The sequence below is a fragment of the Ascaphus truei genome, chromosome 5 (genome assembly GCF_040206685.1).
Source record: "Ascaphus truei isolate aAscTru1 chromosome 5, aAscTru1.hap1, whole genome shotgun sequence".
NCBI lineage: Eukaryota > Metazoa > Chordata > Amphibia > Anura > Ascaphidae > Ascaphus > Ascaphus truei.
In genome coordinates, this window is record NC_134487.1 from 35967297 (window position 1) to 35979927 (window position 12631).

Genomic DNA, 12631 nt, shown 5'->3' on the forward strand with positions numbered 1-12631 from the left:
AGTTAATTATATGTTATATAATGTAATAATAATTGTATAAAGTATGCACAGTATAGAATATCCATAGAAACCATCAAATATAAATTAATATATCATTTTTATTAATGTACAATTAAAATAAGTGAAAGACATCATTTATTTTAATTGTACATTAAAATAAATGATATTTTAATTAATATTGAGGTATCTATGGATATACATTATTGTTTACCCATACTTTATAAAGTCATTATTACATTATACAGGCATACCCCGATTTAAGGACACTCACTTTAAGTACACTCGCGAGTAAGTACATCTCGCCCAATAGGCAAACTGCATCTCACGCATGCGCCTGTCGTCACGTCCTGAACAGCAATACCAGCTCCCTACCTGTACCGAAGCTGTGCGCAAGCGGGGAGACTATAGAGCCTGTTACAAATGCCTTATTTACATCAGTTATGCACGTATATGACTATTGCAGTACAGTACATGCATCGATAAGTGGGAAAAAGGTAGTGCTTCACTTTAAGTACATTTTCACTTTACATACATGCTTCGGTCCCATTGCGTACGCTAATGCGGGTATGCCTGTATAGCATAATAGTTCACACAAACATATTACTTTAATCATTAAAAACCTTAATATAGTTTGTGTTTCAGACATTTGTATGATCCGTAATTTATATCTTTGTATGACTCGTAACTTTTTGTATGTATGTATGTCTTTATTTATATAGCTCCATTAATGTACATAGTGCTTCACAGCAGTAATACACGTGACAATCATATAAATAACAAATAATACAAATAACATATAATGGGAAGAAGTGCTTCAGACATAAAAGTAACATTTAGGAAAAGGAGTTCCTGCTCCGAAGAGCTTACAATCTAAAAGATGTTGGAAGTGAAAGGGTCCTATACTCACTACATTGCTTTTAGGCTATTCCAAGAAATAACTCGATGAGAATCAGGGTCTGGATGTGAGTGACGGAAGCTTTTGGAAGGTGCAAAATATTGTAGCCTTATGATCATGTTCTAACATTAGCGGAAGTCTGAGTATCCCGGTTGCTAGGTAAACTTGTCATTATCATATGATTTGCATACAAGTAAGCATAAGGTCCGTTCAAATGTATCGATCCATTATTCTTACGGAAAATGCCATGACATCATTGCGCTGAGCGCCTTTGGGGATACACGTTACGGATATCTATACGTAAAATGTACATTAACGGAACGTAAAATAATTACTGACCTGAGAATCTACCCCTTGGTGTCTAAAGTGAGCCATACTGTACCGCTTCTGTATTTCTAAAGTGAACATTACCTTCCTTTCTGTGCTGTACTTATTATGTTCCCGTGGAGTTTATAAATGGATCATGTTTGTTGTCACAGGTAATAAGGTCAGTGCTGCCTGATGCTACAATATGTACATGCTTTTCAGAGAAATGTAAAAAAAAAAAAATCTATTAAAAGTTAAAAACAGCTGAATATTTCTTATTGAGTTTTTCTACTTACATTAAAAAAAGAACTACTTCGGATAATAATGATTTTGTTAATATAATTCCTATAATTTCCTTGCAATTACAACCGTGTCAGAACTAGGCGTCTTTGCATAAAGTCTAAATGTGGTTTGATTTTCCTGCACCTCCAGCTGTACCCCATAAAATTGGTCGAATTATTGAAGGAAGCCCTGCGGACCGCTGCGGAAAACTGAAAGTTGGAGACCGGATCTTAGCTGTGAATAACCAGTCTATCATCAACATGCCTCATGCAGATATTGTAAAACTGATCAAAGACGCAGGGTTAAGCGTGACACTTTGCATCATTCCTCAGGAGGGTAAGTAGCAGCTTCTCAGCAGTAAGTAAGGTCTCATTATGTCTAATGGAAGCATGCTGTCTACTGTATGCACTTTTGATGTACAGTTCCAAAAAAATGTAAATGAGAGGTTTAGTCTTGCACACCTTAAATGCTATAATATAAGCAATATACTTGCGTATGAGGTACCCGTGCTCCGTGGTTCAGGGAAAAAACCTGCCTGGTGTGATTTCTGAGTATATGAAAGTAAGTAGTAGATCCAGGGCACTTTGGATTTGTAGACTGCCAGTCACTTGATAAAGAACTCTGTGCAGTTCGAAACGTTGTGTGCCCCTAAAAGAATACATTTATTTTCTACAAATCCGAAGTGCCCTGGATTGTCTTACTTTCAGTTACAAAAAAAACCCATTGTATTAATGTCAACTCGTAATATAACATTTATCTAATATTTGTTTCTCCTTTATTTACTTTGCAAGACGTGACACGGTTACTTTTGTGATCCTTTTATTTCAAAAAACTATTACAAAAAGGATTGTGACGTTTCCCAGAAATCTTATTTTCCATGTAGCGTTGCTTTTTAAACGTGGAACCCACGTGTACGCAAAACAGGGAATGTATTGTTAGAGTGTACAAGCATTGCAGAAAATGCTAAAATGGCTGTCTGTGGACAAGCATTTGAGGGGAAGTAGAATAGTTCTACTAGGAACGGTGTAAAGTTTCAGCAATCACAAGCGGAATATTTCCTACTGCCCCCGTCTTGCCGCTCAGGGACTTTGAGAAAATTCCCCAAGAATGCACATTCACATTTAGTATATAATATGGTAACGTGTAACTGGAAAAGATATGCGTCTCATTTCTCGTATGTGAAGGGAAGTAGAGATGAGCGTAACACTCACAGACATTAGGGCTCGAAGTAACTTGTGGACATTCGGAGCTGGGAAAGATTCAACTGTACAAGAAAGCAGCAGACACAAATATTTTTCTTAGAGAGCACTTTTGATATGTTTGCTGAAGTTGTCCGAAATTGGTAAAAATGTGTCCATTTACACATACTGTATGAAGAAAATGGACAAATAGCATTGTTCTGAATGTTATTCAATTTTGGAAATTATATATAAAAATCGAGGTGATTTTTGTGAAATTAACCAGCACAACTTCACAGATCTCTGCTTGGAAGGCACATGGAAATGTATTGACTTGCCCAAGATCATGGAGGTGTAATTCTATATAGTCCAAAGTGGCTATTCGGGCCATTTTCGGACAAACATCCCTAATCCATGAGGATTGTCATCAGAAAAGTGCCTGAGCGGCCGCTTCGGCATATATAGAATAAGGTCCATAATGTCTGTGAATGAATGTAAATAAACAAAAATTGTAAGTAACCCTCCACGCACGTCTCCCTAGGTAGTTTACATCACATAGTCTATATATGTGGCTTCCTTAGCTGGGTCCGTGCTGGGTCCATGCAGCTGGACGGTGATGGAGAACAGATGGCCCACCAGGAATGTTATAGTTATGAATAAGATGGACTTTATTTACATCGCATAGTAGTACAATCTCTTCCCCAGCTGCATTACTGCATTCCTGGAGAGGCACATTCCTTGAACAGATGAAGTATTAACTTACATACAGTACCGGATAGCTTCTTTCTCTTGTTGCATATCCTCATGATACCTTCTGGGTCCCTGCTTGGGCTATCCCCTTATGTCTTTGGTCAATCAGACCTTAGTTCTATAACTTACGCTGACCATCCTTTTTGTAGCGCTTCAGTGCTAGGATGGCAAAGGGGTCACTTTCTCTTGGGCCCTACCATATACACCCCTGGAATTCTCACAGCAGGAGGGTGTCCACAGACACAAGTCACTATTCTTTTCCTCTCTTTGCTACGGAGATCTAGATCTCTGCTGCTCTGCCCATCCCATATGCATGCTTCAGTGCTGTGGTGGCAGAGGTAAATCCTTTTAAGGGTGTTTCACCCATGATTCCCTGGGAATGCTCACCACTGGAATGAGTCAAAAGAGTTCCATATTACTGCTTCTCTATGCCAGTCCCAAGGCTACTATTTGGGTAGCCCCTAGGGGACATAGACCTCCCCTCTGTGAGCCTGTATTGCTCTACTTCTCTTATTCTAATAATTCTAACTTCAGAGGGCACTTCCCTAACTGTAAAACAAAGAAGTAGAGGCCTGCCCTATACTACTTATTTACATTTCTATATACAGGTAAGACCCCTCCACTGTCTCTCCTCGTCCAAGGATCTTGGGGTGGAGTCCTTATCCCCTCCTCTTTAAATCCTCTCTCCCGTTCCCTGTCTCTAAGCAGAAAAACGGCAGAGCTAGGCCTCTGCTGAGTCATCCTAGACCATGTGATCCATCAGCATTCTCCAGAAGCAGGATGTGGCCAGGCCCCTGTCTGGTTACTTTGCAACAAACTATCTAAGGGGGCAGGTGTTCCATATCTAACTCCTTCAAATCCTTAAACCCCTTACACCCTATGGTAATCCCAAATGGGGGTTACATGTATATAGGAGCACAGCAGTCTTTCTGTTTTTCTGCCAAACATGTGCATCAAACGTAGAAACGTATTAATGTATAGTATGTAATCTTGTATTTGACACAGATCACTAGTCAGAGAGGTCTTCATGGCCTGAGATATGGTGATGTTTTTGAGAGCAATAACGATCCTACCTTGCCTCCTATTGACACTGCTAAAAGAAAACGCTGATGTAGGACAAGGAGTAAAATACAGATGTACCAGGCTTATTGTACCTTGCCTGGTAAAGTTCTGCATAAATGATCATGTTTTTCTGCCCACTTCATTTTATGGCAGACCATCCCTATGCTCAACACAGCTTTAAAAAATATCATTTTTTTAATAGAATTTGCCACACAAATATACAGGACTTTTGGCACAATAGAGACTCCGTCCATAATTGGTGTAGACGTGAAGCTAAACCGTGTACAAACTTCATAACAGAAAAAATAAATTGTTATTCTGTCATTGTAGCCCTAGAAAGAAACCTAGAGTTAAGGCTGCATAAAAACATGGAATCCTGCTTACCAACAGCAAGTACAGTATCTATTTAAACCTAAACGTACTCTGTCATAGGAAATATATATATATATATATATATATACTTTTAAACAACCAAAAACAATTTATTTGTTTGATTAACTTTTTGAACTCACTGTCAACATTTATTAAGATGGTACAGTATGTATATATATATATATATATATATATATATATATATATATATATATATATATACATACTGTACCATCTTAATAAATGTTGACAGTGAGTTCAAAAAGTTAATCAAACAAATAAATTGTTTTTGGTTGTTTAAAAGTTTCCCAAGAGTGACTGCATAGTTTGGCGACGGGACCCAGGCTTTTTATAGTCTGGTACCTGGAGAGGCTTCTGAGCTTTTCATGGCCATTGCAAATATGGTGATATAACCGTATTTCCTAATTGTGGCTCACACCAACCTTGATCCGATTAAACCATTCAGCACTAAGGAGTACAAAAACATTTATTTTCACTGTTTTCAGAGATGTCACGATAATCAATTTATTCCCCAGGTCGTACCCATTATATTGAGCAAATGCTACAGTTTATCATTGCTTGTTTGTGAATTGGCAATGATGGCATAGCTGTATTATTATTATTATTATTAATTAGCAATTTATTGTTGTAGAGGTGTAGATTCAGAAAAGCAAGAGTTTATTTCATAGATTTGGAGGGTATATTACAGTACATGCCTTTTAAATCAAAAAGTCTTCATATATCAAATGCATGAGCAAGATTACCTTAAATCTTCTACTGCTGCTCAATAGCATCTAATAACATTAACAATAGTTAGGTGAATAGATTTGGGCCAGTATAACTTTTTAAAAACACACATTTGTGCAAACTTAATCAATTAAAGCAAATGTTGTCTAGCATTTTAATACATCTCTTAATTTGCCTGAAAGAGGCTGCACTTGCTATATTCTAATTAAAGAGGCAATTTTTTACTTTTTACTCATTTATTAACATAGGATTGAAGCAGGTTGTTTTCGAAGCTGAACCCCATTAATTTCAGCATCCTTGTGACCCCCTGCTTCCTGGGATACAGACCTATCCGTACGGGGTACCGGCAGCTGTTCTGGCTCGGCTAGCAGGGATCACGTAATTGGCGCTTTTCAAAGCTCCCGCATCCTGTGGACCAATAGGATGCTGTGACATCATCCGGTGCGGCTTCCTATTGGCCCTCATGATGCGGGATTTTTAAAAATCGGAGAGATACCGGCTCCCCCTTCACGGCTAAGTAACTCTAGTAGAAGGGGGCTGGAGCTGAAATTAACAGGGTTCAGCTCCGGAGACCCCCTGCTTCAATCCTATGCTAAAAGATTTGCTAAGAAATCGCCCGCTTGGATTGTCTCTTTAAGGTCTTAAATAATATGCTTAAGAGAGCAGGGGGATGTTAAAACACAATGACCTGTTCATACCCTGTGTTAAATGCCACAGTGTGACAGATTTGTAACTGCACTTTTGCATTGTGCAGAGTTGAACAGTCCAGCTTCAGCACCAAGCTCAGAGAAGCAGAGTCCCATGGCACAGCAGTACAGCCCAATGGCACAGCAGAGCCCTGTAGCCCAGCACAGTCCTGCAGCACAACCATTGCCTCCACAGCCACTCCCGTTGCAAGGACATGAAAGCAGGTAAATGCTCATATTTGTATTGCTCGGGGTCAAAGTCTTTATTTTTATTTTTTACACCTTGCAAATTAATGGGAAATACCAAAATGTAAAGTTGCGTTACATATTTTTAGGTATTATATATGACAACCATCACCAGTAAAAAAAAATGTTTGCAACACTTTGTACTGCGGCTTGAAGCAGTCCAACTAATCACTGTGATTTATCCAGTTACAGGTCGGAAGTAAAAGCCAGGCAGGATGTAAAACCAGACATCAGGCAGCCGCCATTTACAGATTATCGTCAACCGTCAACGGACTACAGGCAGCCACCAGTAGATTATCGACACCCTCCCGTAGTGGATTACCAGCAGCCTCCTCCTTTAGACTATAGGCAACCACCTCTAATAGAATATCGGCAACATTCTCCTGACACCAGGCAATTTCCCCTCCCTGATTATAGGCAATTCCAGGTAGGCATCAGATAGTGTCATTTTGGAAATACATGTAATGACATGGGGGTATTTATGTTAAGGGAATCTCATGGGTTACCATCAAATCTAAAAAATATATAAGACTGTAATTAGTGGGCATGGTAAATAGAACAAATATGGTGAAATACGATGGTTTTTCCATAATATTAGCATCTCTGCTGTGTCATTACATCATAAGCGACTGCAAATTACTTTCCATATTATATACATACATATTTTATGTTGAATCCTTTCTCTGGCCAAGATCATTCATTGTCGAGGGCTAAGGCAAAAAACTGATCCTTTGCTCTTTACTTTTTCTATGACATATCCTGATGATCATGAAATGAAAGAACATGTGTGATATGATTTGTGATGCCAACCCGACTCTTCATTGGACAAAATGTAATTCATCCTTCAGCTCTTTCATTTGGCATAGGAAGTTCACCTACTGGTCTTTCATTTGGCATAGGAAGTTCACCTACTGGTCTTTCATTTGGCATAGGAAGTTCACCTACTGGTCTTTCATTTGGCATAGGAAGTTCACCTACTGGTCTTTCATTTGGCATAGGAAGTTCACCTACTGGTCTTTCCTTTGGCATAGGAAGTTCACCTACTGGTCTTTCCTTTGGCATAGGAAGTTCACCTACTGGTCTTTCATTTGGCATAGGACGTTCACCTACTGGTCTTTCATTTGGATTGCAGGCAGAATGATTAGGATTGAGGCTGTGTGCCCCTGTACATGGAGGCAACCTGCCTCTGGCATTATTTGGAAAAACAGTGGGATTTATTATTGCTAAAACTCCATCAAAATGCTATGGGCATTGTAAAAAAACATTGGATAGATATATTACATTTATCTATTTAATGGAGATTCCGCTCGGAGCAGTGAAGCAGAACACAGCCATGCAATGAGGATATATCAGGATCACAGCGTTAGGGTAAAAAACTTCTTTATTTGAACACCATGGTGCAGACAGGAATGGAGGGTAGCTCTTACGCGTTTCACGCCTGTGCGAAGCGCCGCACAGGCGTGAAACGCGTAAGAGCTACCCTCTATTCCTGTCTGCACCATGGTGTTCAAATAAAGAAGTTTTTTACCCTACCGCTGTGATCCTGATATATCCTCATTGCATGGCTGTGCTCTGCTTCACTGCTCCGAGCGGAATCTCCATTGATCTACTGTTACCACAGATGCACGCCCAAAGACAAGAAGAATACAGGCATTTCTCATGTGAGTTTTCACCATTTCATTGTATTGGGAGGTATCCATAAGGTGATTGCAAGCGTGTGTGACATTGTCCATATTGGATGTGATGTGGTGGAGCTAATCATTCTCCATTCACAGCACCCCCAGGACCTTAGATACATGTCAATACATTACGCTCACCTATATACCTCATACTCACCTTATTGTGATTTTGCCTGTTTGATTTCCTTCTTCAATCAAGAAACCCTTTATTGATTTTGTCAAGACTGTTTATCTATAGTCTTTTGAGCACTATTGTTGAACTTTGTTCTACTATCCCATTTATCTATTTAGTTATCCCTAGATAATAGTTTTTATATATATTAAATACGGACAAAAAAACAGATGGCTTTCTCAAGGTATACAGAACCGCAAACTGGGGGGCGTTGCGCTTACAATGGCCCTACGCTCTTCCCCAAGGCATTTAATTTAAATGCCGGGTGATTGTGCGCAAGGCCTCTGTAAGTTCCCTTACCTGATCTCCAGCGGCTTTATATGACGCCGCAGGGTCACATGATGTCAACGCGACATCACATGACGTTGTTCCGTGGCAGGCTAAGGGTTAAGGGGGGCGCGAGTTGCTGTCCTACAGCAGGGGTCTGCAAACTTTTTGCCCTGCGCCCCCTGCCTGCTCTCCCCCACTGCTCGCCCCCCCCCCCCCTTACCTTGTCTCAAGCGACAAATGATGCTGTGGGGTCATGTGACGTCACGTTGCCATTGCGATGTATCATCCAAAGCCGTCTGAGTCAAGGTAAGGGAAGTTTCAGAGGCTTCGCTTTGGGGAAGAGCACGGGGCCTCTGTAAGCGTTGCGCCCCCCCCAAAAAAATCTCTCTCAGTTTGCGCACCCCTGTCCTAGAGCCACCTTTGCATTTTTTGTTCTTCTACATCAAATAGGTCTTACGTTTTCTAAACACACATGCATGTCAAAGGTGCAGGTCCCAATATTTCCAAACTAAACAGGATTTGTGCCTCGCAGGATTTTGATTATTTCACTGTTGAAATGGAGAAGGGTGCCAAGGGTTTTGGATTCAGCATACGTGGAGGAAGAGAATACAAGATGGATTTGTATGTGTTAAGGTTGGCAGAAGATGGTCCTGCAATAAGAAATGGACGGATGAGGGTGAGTAATCTTGCTAAAGGTCATCAAACCTTGATACTGTATCTATGTGTACTTCTGAAAATATTGCATGTGGATGATATGTATGAGGGGTAATGTATGCTTTTTCGTACGCTATACTTCTATATCAGAGCATAATATTACACATCGGGCCCTAGTGTGATAAGAATGTATGGAGAATAATTCATGGTGTAAATTAAGATGTGTTAATCGTTATTTTTATTTTATGTTCTATAACCAAAGGCAGGAAGGAAGCAACCAGGCACTCGGTCTTGGCAAAAAAAAGTTAATTTATTAGCAAATCCAGTACCAACGTTTCGACTGCATGTGCAGTCTTTGTCAAGGTGAGGGCTGTATTCTACAACCAAAGGCGTCAGTAGCTAAATAATAAATAATATAGCAAGAAAGTGAATGAATAAATATCTATCTAGAAATAAAAAGTACAGATGCCACAAACAAATATACAGTATAATCTATTTAATAAAAAATAAAAAAAACTTCACCTGATGAAGCACCTCAACCCCCTTATAACGCTGTGCTTGGGGTCCAAAGAATCAAATCGCGCTATAAGCGGATCGCGTTAGAAATAATGTACAATTGTATGCATTGTACAATAAAGTATTTAAGATACTAATAATCGTGTTGTAAATATTCATAAATACGAAAATTGGGAGCCACTCTTGCAACGTGTTGTAAGCGGATTCGCGTTGTAACGGATCGCGTTATAACGGGGTTGAGCTGTATATCCAAAATTGTGTGATTGCTGCATTGACTCCTTTAGTACCAGCGTGTCCTGACACCCCCATGGCACTTCCACCCTGACACCCCCGTGGCACTATCTGATCGCTTGTCAGCATTAATGCAGCAGTCCAAGCTGCGGTTGTTTTGTTTGTTTTGTTTCCCTTTAATATGTGCATCAATACAATCCACACAATGATAAGTAATTTGATAAGTTCCCGATCGATCCGTTCTCCTGTGATCGATCGGCAAAGATTCGTCTTGGGGGTTCACTAAATGGCTGTCAGTGCAGCAGAAGAGGACCAAAGATGCAAAGTTCTGTGGGGAAGATCATGTGACCAGGCAGTCCCTGGATACAATTGGTGCACTGCTAGAGAGAGGGCAGTGCTCAAAAAGGGGTGTAGATCATCGGGAAGCGCAAAACCACTGTCCACGGGATCGAGAGAACGACCCCACACTGGGTTAAGCAGCATCCATATATGTTTGTATTAAGTATCACAATTTATACACTTGTTTATATATAGATATAATTTTGGAGCGCCACGGTTGATATATTTGCTTTTCACTCAAAAAGGGGTGTGCCAGAGCCTGTTTCAGAAGAGGAAGGGGATGTGACTTTGTAAATGGTTGCTATAGAAACAAAATTGCTTGTTAGATTATAATACATGAAAAATGTCATTTAGTTTTTTTTTTTTTTAATTCTACAAGTCTTTTCTTATAGCACAGAACTAATTTATTTAAACACATGTAGGATATTGCTTGATCTGCAGCTTTAACATAATCTCAACTTAATTCGGGTGACATTGCCTACAGGGAATGGACACCAACAGAGAGCTGTTCCCGATCTAACCCATGAAAACAGGCATAGAGCATGACATACACTGGTGTACCGGCCTCATGACATTCACTGTACATCCAGAGAACACTGAAAGGGGTTACATATGCTGAGTGAATTGAAAATCAATTTTCCTCCCTTTTTGGATGAATTGAAACCCCATTGTCTTGGTTTTGTACTGCATTAATATGCAAATGATAGCCGTGTATTGAACTTGCGTAAGAGCTAGGTTAGGTTGCATTCCCTCTTCCGTCATTGACTGGAATATAAAAACGTTGGAATAAATCATACTGCAAAGCTGTAAAACTAATTTACATGACATAGTAACAAACTATAATACAAATTAAATAGTTCTTACTGTAGAAGGATATTAAATCAATTTTTTTTCCATCTTTACAACCAGTACACAATTAAACCAACTTCACAGCATAAAAATAAGGTTTACAGCAAAATAAGCCAGGTTCTAACAGCACTTAAAGTTAGAATATTAAAAGGGCAACAGACATTCAATAGTTGGGTTATCAAAAGGTTGTACCATCCTGAGTCAAGCCTAATACATACATTTATGGGGCACTTTTTCAACTGCATCTTATCACCGCTTATGTACAGTACATAGGATTTTTTTTCATGCCCCAGAAATTGTAGTTTTCATTTTAATTAGCAGTCACAGGGTGTTGTTTGAACAAGCATCTCTTGGGGCTGATTCCATGTGGGCCAAAGTGGCCAATTAGGACATTTTCGGCCACAATTTCCCAGATAATCCACTTCGGCTAATATAGAATCAGCCCTTAGTGTCAATGTTATTTAGATACCATTTTTTTTTTTTTTTGCTCTTTTGCACACTCATCTGAATAAGCAATTTGGGGAAAATAGGCTGAAGGAATTAAAGAGGGGGGATACAATAAAATGCTAATCGCATATATCAAATGCCACATCGAGGGCATCCTTTTTCTTCACATTTTATATGTTTAAACGTTATCCCGGGCCTGAGATGGCATAAACATTCAAGCTACAAATATTCTTTAAATATTGAGAACTTGCTATATGACATGGATGTAAGAAAAGAAATTGCTGAAGATTAAGATGCCTTCTACACAATCTTAAATAATAGACAGCAATTTCCTAATTTGGTAGTTGTCCAATGTTTAATAAGCGCCAAGGGGAAACAAAATCCAGTCATCAAAAGTGTGTTATGAGGAATACAATGGAAATAAAAAATATTCAGATTTTCAGGAGCATTGAAGTCTGTCTGCTTTCCTTTTCTTTACTCCGTGAATTCTTTAAGCTCCTAATTATCTAAAGTATTGGCGCACTCATCTGGATACATTTTAACTACTTACCATTTCAAGAAAACATGAAGCCTAATTTCATAGCTCAGTTGGTTTTAGGCGTGATTGAATAATTTGTATCGATTTTTAATTTAAAAAAAATATGTTTGATTATTCTAGCTGCCATATAATATGTATGTTGCAAGAGTGAAAATGCTGGTGTGCAGAAAAATCAGTCATCATGTGGGGAAATTTATAAGGTCGAGCATTACAGATTGCACTTTTTTTGTGGAATCATTTCAAGTTCCATTCATGCTTAGCCAGTCGGAAAAGAAAAACTATTTTGTTCAAATTTCTTTAATTTCCTGTTTTTTTTTTTTTTTAATCCTAATCACATACCCCGTGGTCAAATAATTTTTTCATTTTTGGTTTTGGAGAAATGTTGAAAAACTATTTATCTCGTGAAAAGGGC

General features: G+C 39.0%; 1 protein-coding gene across 16 annotated transcripts in view; it reads left to right on the top strand.

The window, feature by feature from the left end:
- Window positions 1-12631, top strand: part of MAGI2 (membrane associated guanylate kinase, WW and PDZ domain containing 2) — a 1068715-nt gene that overhangs the window by 987849 nt on the left and 68235 nt on the right. For all 16 annotated transcript variants that reach the window (XM_075599598.1, XM_075599601.1, XM_075599590.1 and 13 more), the window contains 4 exons: window positions 1634-1819; window positions 6347-6503; window positions 6711-6951; window positions 9178-9321. In XM_075599598.1, coding sequence (XP_075455713.1) covers window positions 1634-1819; window positions 6347-6503; window positions 6711-6951; window positions 9178-9321 — 728 coding nt within the window. The remainder of the gene's footprint in view (window positions 1-1633; window positions 1820-6346; window positions 6504-6710; window positions 6952-9177; window positions 9322-12631) is intronic.